General features: G+C 38.9%; 1 protein-coding gene across 11 annotated transcripts in view; it reads left to right on the forward strand.

Moving 5' to 3' along the window:
• The window catches only part of MAPK10 (mitogen-activated protein kinase 10), a 114,332-nt gene that overhangs the window by 65,459 nt on the left and 36,177 nt on the right, over nucleotides 1–12,696 (forward strand). For all 11 annotated transcript variants that reach the window (XM_032187317.1, XM_032187316.1, XM_032187318.1 and 8 more), the window contains one exon: nucleotides 1,602–1,771. In XM_032187317.1, coding sequence (XP_032043208.1) covers nucleotides 1,602–1,771 — 170 coding nt within the window. The remainder of the gene's footprint in view (nucleotides 1–1,601; nucleotides 1,772–12,696) is intronic.

A 12,696-nucleotide genomic window follows, 5' to 3' on the forward strand; every position in this document is an offset into this window, starting at 1 on the left:
CTGGCATAGGGAATCCTTTGCCTGTGTCTGCTTCATGAGTAAATATAATATTTCTAATTGCTCTTCTGAAATGAGATTTTCTGTCTGAATGAACAGCTACGTTTGTTAGAATGTTTTCAAGTCTCTAAATGAGATGGTTAGGTTTAACCAATGCCGTCCAGTGACGGCAAGTGCTCAAGTGAGATCAGTGACAGAAAAAGGATATTAGCAGTCATAAGGTGAACCTGAGAGGCCGAGTTCTTGGCAGGATGATTTTTCTGTTTTTAATGACCAGCCTCGTGGAACAGTGGAATTATGTCATTTTACAACGAAAAAATAATATTCTCCAAAGGAACTTTTCATTTTTCTTTGCCATCAAAATTCAATTTGGTATTGTTTAGCCATGCAGCATGGCTGATTTTCCTTTGGAAAATCAATTTGTAATAGAGCAAGAAAGAAAATGGAGAAGCTGCATTTGTGAGCACTGAAATGAATGCACAGGCAGAGAGGCATATGCAGCAGAAGATGTGTACTTTTGGGCTCGGCTCCTCCTCAGAGGAAACATTGTACATTGGGAAAACATTGACTTGGGGGAGTGAATCATCAGCTACTTCAGGGCAAGTCTGTAACAGGTTGAACTTCTGCAGCCTCTGCTCAGCATCATATAGTATAAAATCCTAAACTAAACTGCTAAATTCTGAATTTTATCTCATCATTACATCATTTAATGTAATTAAACGTTACTACATACTCCATAATCTTCAGTGAACAGAGCTCAATGGAAGTGGTAAAAAGGTTATAATGGAACTTTTTGCATAGTAATTCCACAACTACAGTGAAGGTTACAGCTCTGCAGTGGTAGCTGCTATGCAAGCACAAAAAGTTTGCAGTAACTTGTGTTTGTTTGATGAAAATTAGTCTTCTCTGGGAACTAACGCATTTGTAAGATCATGAGAACAACTCTCCTATCCCTAGAAATGCAGAACTTGAGGATCCCCTGAGCTACTGAATACTGTCCAGGAACCAGGTCAGGTCACAATTCTCTCATCAACTGATCTGTTTTATTTTGCAGCTCCTGTTGAAAGGCTCTCAAGGCCTTTATCGTACACTAAGGGAAAGTTTTACTACTCATCTCAACAAGCTTATTTGACAAAAATGTAGAGTTAATAGTATTTAACTCTATCTGATAAATAAGGAAGAGTCTGATTTCTGTGTCTGTTGTTCACTTCCATACTGATACAAGTCCTCTTGTTCTAAGATAATGTATTTATTGCAATACAAATAAGGGCAGAATCAGCACAAACACACAAGCCAGCAGTCACAAAGCAATGGCAAGTGCAGACCAGTAGCTGACAGTAACTGTGTCCCCCCCATCAGCTGGAGAATTCACCAGCTGCCTTCAATCAGTGGGTTTTTATGGTATCTTCCTGGGAGAAAGAGGCTTTGACTCCATCTTTGAAAGCATTTGAGGATTCATGCAGATCTCTGACAATGAGCCTAAAATGACAAGAATTTATATTTGAAAACTAGGCTGACTGTGTTTCATCAATATTCTGATGTTTTACCAGCTTTCGTTTCTATGTCTTTCCCTCCCTCTCCCCTTCCCTTTTTCTGTACAACAGGGATTTGGGAAACAAGTGGATGTGTCATATATTGCCAAACATTACAACATGAGCAAAAGCAAAGTTGACAACCAGTTCTACAGTGTGGAAGTAGGTGACTCGACCTTCACAGTTCTCAAACGCTACCAGAACTTGAAACCTATTGGCTCTGGGGCTCAGGGAATAGTTTGGTGAGTATCAGCAGTTTCTCTTGTGCTTTTAAATAGGATTTGCCTCTTGCATTTCTTCACAGTTTGCTAATCACAGACATTGTCTAAAATTGCACAAATAAGAGTCAGGCAACAGACATCCTGAGGCAAAAGGAGCCTAATAAATTCTGCTGCTGGTGCGAGTGTTAGCACAGGGTTTTTCTCCACATAGCAAAATGTAACTAGCAAGACAGCAGGAGAAAGATCTTACTATAACTGACAACTGTGGCACTATTTCCAGAGGCAGTGCAAATTATATCCTGAGTAAACCCTGTAATTTTAGTCTTTGTACAGTAAAAGTCACTGAGAGCTATATAGAAAGTGGTCACATCTGCTAGCATGCTAAAGCATTGGGAACAGAAGCCTTTTGTATCGAGGTAACTACCAAATGTTTCTTTTGTTTTTGAAAGAGGTGTTGCAATTATGTGAAAAATGGAAACAAAAGACAAATTTTTATCTCTTCTCAATAATACAAAAGGTTTATGGAATTTGAAATGATGCTCAAAGGTTACAACATTTTTTTTTGGCTTTTGGCTGCATTTTTAGAAATGGCTCTTTAATTTCAATTGAAGTGGCATGTGTTTAAATGGCTCTGTGAGGGCATTTGTTGCCTGCTTAATTGTGGGACATTTATATCTTTATAAATTGATCCGAGGTGAAACCTAATTGCATATGTTGCTTTTATCACTGCTGTTTTCTGACTTTGATGTAGTGTGTGTTACCTTGTAGTTAGAGGCAATGGGAAAACAATGGGTTCTTGTAACTTAGGGAAGCAGACTTCCCTGGATCATTGACATGGGCACTATATTTGGCAGTGTGACAACAATTAGCAACACATCCTTAGTCCTCCGTCTGCCACATCCAACCTTTAGTATACTTAGAGAACACAAGAGTTCAAAGATTGATCAAATAAAGTATCAAGTACTTTATTTCATATCTTAAGCAGTAGAGGGCTAAACAACACTTTAAAATTGGTTCTAAAAAATAAATATGATTTTGTGTTAAGTACTAACAATGTTCAGTCTATGCCAGTTGTCCACTTAAATAAATATCATGTATTTTCTCTTCCTACTGACTGTAGTCTGTTTTAGAATAAAATCAGATCTTGTTGAGTCTGTCTGCAACTGAATTGCTGTAATGATCAAACGTGAGCAACAGCAACAACAAAAAATAGAAGCTAAGCAAAATAAAATTAATATAATAGGAATTTGCCTTTCATACAAGGAGTTGATGGGGAAAAGTTAGAAATGTCCTAGGACAGAAAATCAAGTGAGAAAACAACAACTAAAAGTTCAAGTGAAAACAAAACATGAAACAAAATTTACTGTTTATTGGACCAAGTGTTACAGTTAGGAAAAGTACACAGGCTTTTGATCATGAGTTGATCTTTAGGTCTGCAATAGAAACAGAAAACTTGAAAGGTAAAAATAAGTTGAGTGCACTTTTCTGGGTTTAATTAGATACATAGCAGCTAAACCACATGGAGAACAGGGACTTGATTCCACTCTGCGATGTTAGAAGGGAGGAGAGGTGACAACTGCCTAATTTTATAAGGGAGAGCAAGAGCCGGGTCACTTCTTGCCTGTGGATATGATATGAACAGTTTAGAGAAGGGTGGATGGAGAGGAGTTCTTGTGTTGCATAAAATCACCAGAAATATGCTGATGTTGGAGTGGGAAGTTTTTATGTTTCACGTAAGTGCTTTTTGCCTGGAAGCAAGGCAGCTGATCTTGAAGTTTTTTTGCTATAGCTTGCAGTTAACAGTTTTGGTACCGTCTGTGATAATATCATACTGCCTGTGATGTCTAGAAAAAGTACATTGTGTAGGAATATTCTAAAAACAATTTGAAGGGGGTATGGGGGCTCTGGAATTTATGGTGGAGGCAGGGAGAAAGTCTTGTTTTCCAAGTTAGGCAGCAAAGGTGTAACCTATATATGCAGGGATGCAAGTAATTAAGATCGTAGTAGTAGTTTACAAAGAAACTGGTCCTGTTTAGGACTGTGTTGGTGCTTATAGCTATGTCCATTATTGCAAGACCTTGTTAGCTCTTGAAGACTGAGTTGTCTGGGCGATGGTGATGTCTTTCAGCTGAAATACTGAAGAAATAACTTCTTTTTTTCTGAAGACTCAAGACAGGGTTTCATGCTGTGGGATGTTGGGACATGGTCTAGTGCTGTGTCAGCTGATCAGAGGAGCATTAGCTGGGCTGCGCTTTATGCTTTCTGTGCTATGCAAGAAATTTGGCTTTGTTGGAGAAATGTTTCTGGGAGAGGAGCATGGGAGCAGGCTGATGGTTTGACGATGGTTTTGAAGAGACCTGGGAACTCTTCAGTTGGAAACATTAGAACCCCCCTAAATGGGTTCCTCATCTGCAGATCTTTAGGACACTAATATTATCCTTGAAGCAGTAAACTGGGCAATTTTGGAGTGTTTGTTTTTTTTGGAATTAGTAGGGTGATTTTATGATCTCTTTGAGTATGAGGATGAAGCAGGTAGTCTTTTTGAGTTTGCTATAACAGTAAGTCAAGCAATAGCTTGCCGTGTTGTCTAAGGCTTGTTCTCCTTTGCTGATTCAATTGTTATTTGGTGGTTGAATATTAAGGAGTGCAAAGTTCTTGCCTTTGACAGTGTTGTGCTGATGGTGCTCCTGGTTGGTTATCCACCTGTGGATTCTCTCCCTGAAACAGTCACCACAGTGCCCAGGCTCAGGGGATGGAGTCAGAGTGGTGGTTGATAGGGTTAATGCATGTCCTGTCCGCTGTGCCATGTCCAATATTAAGTTTGTTTTCATTGCTGTTCTCCTTGAGCTGTCCCAGGGAAGTGTCCTGTAGGTGAAAACTTACTCTAATTCTCCATATATTTTTTTTAAATATTTTCTTATTGTATATAATTTAGGGTAGCCTGTTTCTTCTTGTAGGCCTCTAGAAGTCACTGAAGACTGAAAGAATCAACAGAGCCATTTAGAAGTAGATTTTGATTTAACATGACAAGTTTCTCTGTGAAATGGGCTCGTAAATGGTGAAGAACATTGAATTCTTGAGTTTGCAAAAACACATAAGCTCTTTTGTATGACCGTTATTCTTAATATCCATTTTTGTGTAGCACAGTTGAATCCTGGTCTGAGTGTAAGGCTCCAAAGGGATACTGCAATGGGAGTAGTGGTAAAACTTGAAGAAAAATGGAGTTTCCACTTCATACTCAACTCCCAGCCCTCAATAATCAAGGAAAGAAGGTTGTGCATGTGCTGTGGTGTAGTGAAAAAGGACAAAGAAGGGTGGGCATCTGAGTGTTATCAAGTTAACACACTACCGTATTTCTATTGCTTATTTTTATTTCTATTCTATATCTGGAAATCAATAAATGAAAGGTGGGACCATGCCCTGACAATAATATTTTTGTTTCTTGGTGCCAGAGGTGAAATAGATAGATGTCAGTGTGCCTGCTTGTGTAAACCAGCCTAGTTCCACTGAAATCCAAAGGTGTTCCCATCGTGGAGCAGAGCAGGAATTTTGCTAGAAGAAAAGAAAGAACACGTTATTCAGGAAAAAAAAAAAAAAAAAAAGGAATGAACAGTGCTTCCAGTTACAGGTACAATTTCCCTGGCCCTGAAGGGAGTGGCAGTGTTAATTTGGTTGGCTGTAGGCTCTTTCCTGAGTCAGTGCTGAGCACATCTTGAGTTGGGTTAGCTGCATTTCGTTTCCGCAGTCACGTCTTGCTGACTCTTTGCACTTCAAATTGTTGATGGCTGCTGCGGATTTATCCTGTTCTGTTAAAGATTCTCCAATTTGTATCCATTAGTTCAGATTGTTTTAAGTTTCTCGTGCTGTTGTATGCTTTGCTGATGTGCTTTGACACTCTGCTCCTGAGGAGGTTTTTGAAGACAGCTTTTCAAGAGCTGTACAAGTGTTCTGTATGAGGAATATAGCAAATACCTTGTCAGTTTGCACTGTGAACTATTACTGCACTGCTAGTGAAATGAGCATAGCAATTTAAAAACATTTTCTGCTTTTTGTCTCATACAGTGGCAACACTTGATGAGATTTACTTCTCCCAAGAGTACATGGTTTGAACTATTGCCAGTTTATTATTTTTTTTCCACTTTAGGAATTTCTTAAATTTTGAAATACCATAAGGAAACTGACAGCAAGTTTCAGACTTCAGTCATTCATTTTAATATTGCAGAGCTTTTCTCCAATGACAATTTGCATTTACATTGTAGTATTCTCTGGATTTGCTAGCATGTCATTGCCCTAAAATGCCAAAAAATTAATTATATGTATTCAGTTAGCCATTGATCACCATCTGACTTATACCTGGAACAGCACGTTCTGTTTTTTTCATTCTGCAAAATCTATGACTTAGTTCTTCAGAAAATAGCAAATGTTGAAATTGTCTCTGAATCACTGGCACGTGAATTGTAAGGTGCTGAGTGACTCCCAGTGGAAATAGCAAAAGTTTAGTATCTCTGTGGGTTTGGGCTCTGGAATATTAGGAGTGAATACATCTATCTAAATTGGGCAGATTTGTCTGTGAAGGTAATGTTATTAGGATTGGCATAATAGCACATACTCAGAGTCAGTTTGCTTGCATAGGAGGGAACGTCTTGCGATGCTCTTGCTAATGACTGAACAAATAATTCAGCTTGGCCTGCCTAAGGATTATAGATAGCTGCCGTATGTCCAACTGTACATTACACATCTGAAAAGTCAGCTATGTTAATTTAATTGTCTTTAAGAATAAGCAGCTTATATTTCATGTTTACTTGATTCTTAAAACTACTTCTGTCTGTTAATTTCTTTAAGAAACAAGAAGAAAACAAAAATATGTACAGGAACAGTGTGTGAGAGAACCTGAGACAGGATGTAGAGCTGTTTTTAAATGACAGAGATACCTGAGATGTCACATTTGAACAAGAATTACTGTTTGTATCTTTTTTTTTCCCCCCTGAAAGCTTAAAAGAATGAAAGGATATGGACTTACATGTAATTACTTAACCAAAAATATCCCTCAAATATTTTTTGTCATGTCCTTTTGCTGCTTAACTGCAGAGACTCCTGGCAGGGAGATAGTCACCATGTATTTCATGTTTATCGTCTCGTGTTTCATTCCCCTTCGCTAGTGCATAGAAATCGAAAATGTAATTTAAATTCTGGGCATTATAAACGATATGCAATAAAAAAGTGCCACAGTGTGCCCCGCGAGCATAGAGATCAGAGGCTGTCTCTGAAGTACTCAAGACTGCCTATTTCTCTGACTCCATCTTTCTTTCCTTTTTTTGCCTTAAATAACCTGTATAGTTTCCATGACTACAAAACTTCAGCAGGCAAAATCCAGACCAAATTTTCCCTGTGCAGATGTGTGTAAAAACAAAAAAAAAAAATGAAATCAGCTGCTTTAGAAACTGTCTGCGCACAACCTGCTTTTGTGAACCCTAAGAGCAGGAACCCTAAGAGCAGTATTTGCTAAACCTGGTGATAAGCAGAAGTGCTGCAGAGGCACTTTGTGGCTCCAGTGAGAGGTGACACCCAGGATCTCAGGCTGGCTCAGTACAGCTCCTAGGTAGAGAGCAAGTTTCTTCGTGGTCATGGGTGGATATGGTTAAGCATCTGTGACTCTTAGTGCCATTAAAAAAGAACACCGGTGTTTATCAGCTGTTAGTAACTTCTGTGGCTACAGAGAAGTCACTGACATTTCTGTGGCCTTAGGTCTTTCTGTGGTGGTTAATAACTCATTTTTATTTAGGTTTTTGGCTGTCAGGCAGTAACATTTCATAACTCCCTTTATGGATGAAAAGCACCTATCTGCTCTTACCCCACCAGGGACTTTCTTATGGCCTCTGCCAGGTCTCCTCCTCTTCATATCGCATCTCTTGCTCCTGTACTTTGTCACATCCAACAGTTTTAAGACTCTTCTTGCTTCACCTGCAGGCTCTGTTTATCTTTGCTTGGAAATCAGATGCAGGTAAATACCAGTTCACTCAGGCAATCGGGATTGGAATTAACTAGTCAGTGCATTGCAGTCCTTGCTTAACCGAGTTCAGTCTTTTCCCTCTAATCCATTATCCTGAAATGGTGTCACTGCTGAAATGAAGATTATTGCATCCTCCGCACTGATTACTGCATGTCTGACAGCAGAGCAGGAGAGGACGTTTCCTCTGCGGTAGGAAAGTTGCTGTGACCATATTGAATCATAGCAGTGGGGCTACAGGGCAAAGCATCTAAATAAATGGGCAAATACAAGGAAGAAATTGACCTGGAAATAGAAAAATAGAGCTAGTCTGGAATGAAATGTAGATTAGTTCATTCAGCTTTCGTTGTCAACATGAGTTGGTGCTATTTATTCTCTGACATCAGTGGTCTACAGATTTTCACTGTGTGTTTAACAGAAAGCAAAAGGTTATCTGTCATCCAATGACTTGCTTTCCTTCAATAAGCAGTAACACCTGGGACAGGTGAAGAACCAGAATATAATGGATATTAAGCAAAACAGAAAGAAAATAGAAAACAAAGGATTGCATAGGAAGCCTAAGTGAAGTTTTTGAACAATATAAGACATGTTTTGCATGGTGCTATTGGGAGAACTGAAAAGAAAGAGTTGGTGATAAAAAAGAGGCAGTTGGGAAGGGCAGCAGTAAGGAGGAGGACTGAGAAGCAGGTGTGAAAGCAGGTGGCCAAGAGGACATCAGTGTATTTTTTTGGTTTTGTTTGTTTTCTTGCTTTTGTTCTTTTCTGTATTGATGGTAGTAAGTTTTTCCATTCAGTTGAAATTCATTTCTCATTTACAAATGAAAAATGCATTTGGAAATCAGGAAAAATCTTGTAATTTCTGATGTGTTATGGTGTAACAGAGCAACCCTACAACTTAAGTGACATATTCATTTGTTCTTGTTAAAGTGGTGAGCCATTTTGGCTTACTGTACAGCAGGTGAAATATTTTATATCCTGATAAAGCATCATTTTCACTCACTGCTATCTTTTCTTGTGTCAGAGATGTCCCTCACTGTGAGTTGCCCCAGTTGGACATGAGCATACTGGATGAGTTAGTTATCAAGTAGGGGCAGGGAGGGTAAATGTGACCCAAGTGTGAGCATGGGCTTTGTTCCCTCCCAGAACACCAACAGATAATGTTTCAGCATCTCTGATTATCTGCGTCTGCTTGGAATAACCTTGCAGAGGTCACGGGGTTTGCCTTGGGAAACTAGAGTTTGAGTAGTCTTTTAGGGTTAATGTTTATAATAACTTTTTTTCCTCCTATGCTTATCACGTTGTAGATGATCGCTTGCTGACAATATGATTTCAGTGCTGGTTGAATTTTTGGTTTTTAAGCAGTTGAGGAATGCAGCAAGAAATGTTACTGTTTCTTTCTCCTTAAACTGACAGCTTTTGTTCTCTTCATCAGACAAGCCACTAAGTTTTTTAAATTACTACTGTGAGGTGGATATGGAAGACAGTAGCTGTTTTCTGTTTCAGTCTGCAGATCCAAGAATAACAGAATCATCACATGACTGCCGGTTGGAAAGTACTAAAGACTCAGCTTCTGCTCAGACTTTTCCTTAGTGTCCATAATTCCTTAGTTCTGTACATGGCTGTTGAAGGAGGGAACTGGAACTCTTCTGGCTTTGCTGCTTTGACACTTAACAAACCTTGAAAGGTGTCCCAAGTGTATGTACCCTGCTGAGAGTTCAGAACATCAAATCTGGAAATTGGTCACCAGATTTCTTATCTTATACCCCTTTGCTAAATGCTGGGCAGATGGAACTTGATTGGGTTTTACTACAAATTGGACAGCAACTTCTTTTGCTCTTGTATTTTCTGTCATGGAACACTGATAAGCATCCCTAGCTCTGATCCATCTTTCAGATCTTTACCTTGCTCTGGCTTCATTAAATTCTCAAGCTTGCAGCATGGTTTGGAAACCAAGAAACTGTTATCTCTTAAGCGTCACTTGTGTGAAGGAAAGCATTTTGGTCTAGAGGATTTAAAAAACAGAATGAAAAAATGCTGGTTTGTATCACTGACCAGGCTGCATTTCCTAGCCTGGCAGTTGCCAGCGTGCAGAATGAATACTGAATTAGTGGCATGATAAATGCAGAATCAGAAAGCACCACTTCTCTTCTGACAGCTCTGTCAGAAAATGATGCTACAACTGAGTCACTTACAGAGTTAAGTATAAAAATCAGTGGAATATATAGAAATGAGAAGTATGTAAGCATTCTCCTTAATATTTTAATCACCAGAAAAACTAAAATGGTACCTATTCTACATCACCTGGCATGCCTTTCAGGAACAGGACAGCTGTTGCCGTGTTGCCTTTCATGCTTTGTCCTGATGCAGCTCTTGTGAGTGAGCATGGCTCTGAGAAAGGAGTTCATCCTGCATCCATCTACAAAACTGAGTGGTGGATTCCAAAGAGATGCCTTTTTTAGGGCATCACCAGCTCGTGTAACTAGAAAGATGACTAAATTGAAGTTCAAGCGGCAGATGAGAGCGCCGCGGAGCTATTTTTGTACAACCAAAAGAGCATAAGCTTGTGCATCTGAGTCGTCAGCTCAATCAATGTGATTGTGGTCTCTGCATGGTGTGGAGCTTCTGTTCATGTGCTTATGGTTTGTGATGGTGACAGAGTTTAAGAGCTGCTAGAGCTTTTAAGGAAAGAAAACTATGTTAACATCAACAAATTTGATATTTTCACATATGTAGTTGTTCTTTAAAAAAAAGTCATTTGTGCAGGCTCAGCATAGTAACAGGACAATTTGTCATGAAGTAGACGAGGACAAATTTTATTCCAGAGCTTGCTTTTCTTTACTATATTCCAGCCTCTGATTCCTGTTTTTCCCAGTGGTTCTAGAAGTGTATAGCTTGTTTTGCTGCACCGTGAATTATGTTGTGGTTTTATAGTTTTATGCAGTAGGGTAAGTGGAGAATTTACAGTATAGCACTGTTGGAGTATGTCGAGTGGAGTTACGTAGTAAATATGTTGGATAAAAATAATCATTGTATCCATGCAACTTGTATTGTTTTCTCTATGGTGGCTCAGCCATCTTAATTCAGACAACAAATCTGAAAATTGAGAGGATAATGGCTGTCTCAATCTGCCTGAACTGTGAAATAGGTTTCACAGTGAAGTTTTTGAATCTTCTTACCTTTAGAAATATAAATTCACTGCACTTCCTTTTTTTTTTTTTTTTTTTTCCTGCTAGAAAGGGCTGCCTGGCTTTGACATTTGAAGCAATGGGGCTGAGTGCAGCACTTAGAATGAATAATAGGTGTTCAAGTTGCACTGCGGATCCCATGAATACAAAAGCAATACTTTATAATCCTTTAAGGGTGAAAGTAAAGGGACTGCATGAAGTGTGGGCTTGGACTTCTTGGTGTTTGCTTTCTTAAGAAAATGCACGTATGCATTCGGATCTCTGAACAAAATCTCTAGGGTGGTAGTTATCCAGATACACACCACCAAGGATCCAGCAGGGGAGATGCTGATTTTCAAGTAGTTTCTTCTAGCTATGCCTGAGTCTTGTTTCTATAAGCACAGTTATGACTGTTCAAGTGAGCAGTTTTTCTGTTTTTTAGTGTTTTCCCTACATTTTTGTACACAAATGTGCATAGACCTCTTTAAATCACCTTTTCTTGTTTAATGTGCAGATAACCAGAGAGCTTTAAATCTAACAACTTGAAAAAAACACAAGTCAGCTAAAACACACTTGAATTTAACCAGGGCCTTTGGAGTGCTCTATTTTGCAAAGTAGAAGACAGCATAAGTCTGCCATAGTGACACAAGGAAATATATATATTGAAATGCTGCAGTAATAATTTCAGTGATACCATAACATAATGAGACATGAGACCAGGATACTCTGTAGACAAAATGTGCCAAGCGTGCTCTTCTTTGTTCTGAAATACTTAATATCTAAATGTAAAATCCATCATGCGAAGCGGATGATGAACTTCCTCATTTTCAGAGGATTTCAGTTTGGTACCAGAGCTGTAAGTCTTTGAGGCACAGTTTGAAAACAAGCTTTTTCAGGGTACTGCATAAAATGCAGGCTTGGGCAAGCTGAAGAGCAAGATCTGTCTTTTCCTTTTTGACTAGATTTTGTGTGCAGTAGGTTTAATAAATACATGGAAGCACGTGGACACTGAATGACAGCTCCAGTTCTCTAACAGGTTCCTTTACGTTTTGAACCTTTACTTCTGAAATTGTCCAGTTTCAGTGGTACATCTTTGTTTCACAGCCTGTCCTTGGGGGCTGACAGCTGGGAGCTTTCTCCTCTCTTTTGGGCTTCTAGTCCATCATCTCTTGAGAAAGGCTGCTTTAGTCCAGTAGTGGCTGGAGAAAACACAAGGAGCTTGAAAAGGATGCAACTACCCCACATCCAAAGAGTCTTGAAGCTGAAGACTATCAAAAATTGCCATTTTGCTACCCGTCTCCAAAAGTCTATTTTAAAAGAATGTTTTCTCCGACTTTGTCAGTCAGTTCTGTGGTAGATTATAATGGGAGTGGCTAGTGTTAAGTTTCATTATTAATTAAAAGAGATAATTGATTAAAAGATTCCTTCCATTCTATATTGTGTCTATTGAAACAGCATCTTGGATGTCTAACTGGAATGCTTCCCTTGGCTTGCTAACTCGCATGGAAAAACGACTGCCTGGTCCTTCAAGTGTGTGATAACAGAGCATTGATAATTGATTCTTGCAGCTTGAACTCATGCACAGCATTAGTGGTAAATGGTTAGCTGTTTGTGTAAATCCATTGGACTAAGAAGAATTGCACTTAGTTTCTTTTTTTTTTTTTTTTTTTCTGGAGTCAGCAAAAAAGTTGTTAAATAGCTATAATTACATATGAGCCTCGGTAGTCATGAATTTATTTTCACATCTGGCTAGAACTATTCTCTGCTAAATTGTTG

This window comes from Aythya fuligula, chromosome 4 (assembly GCF_009819795.1).
Source record: "Aythya fuligula isolate bAytFul2 chromosome 4, bAytFul2.pri, whole genome shotgun sequence".
Lineage (NCBI taxonomy): Eukaryota > Metazoa > Chordata > Aves > Anseriformes > Anatidae > Aythya > Aythya fuligula.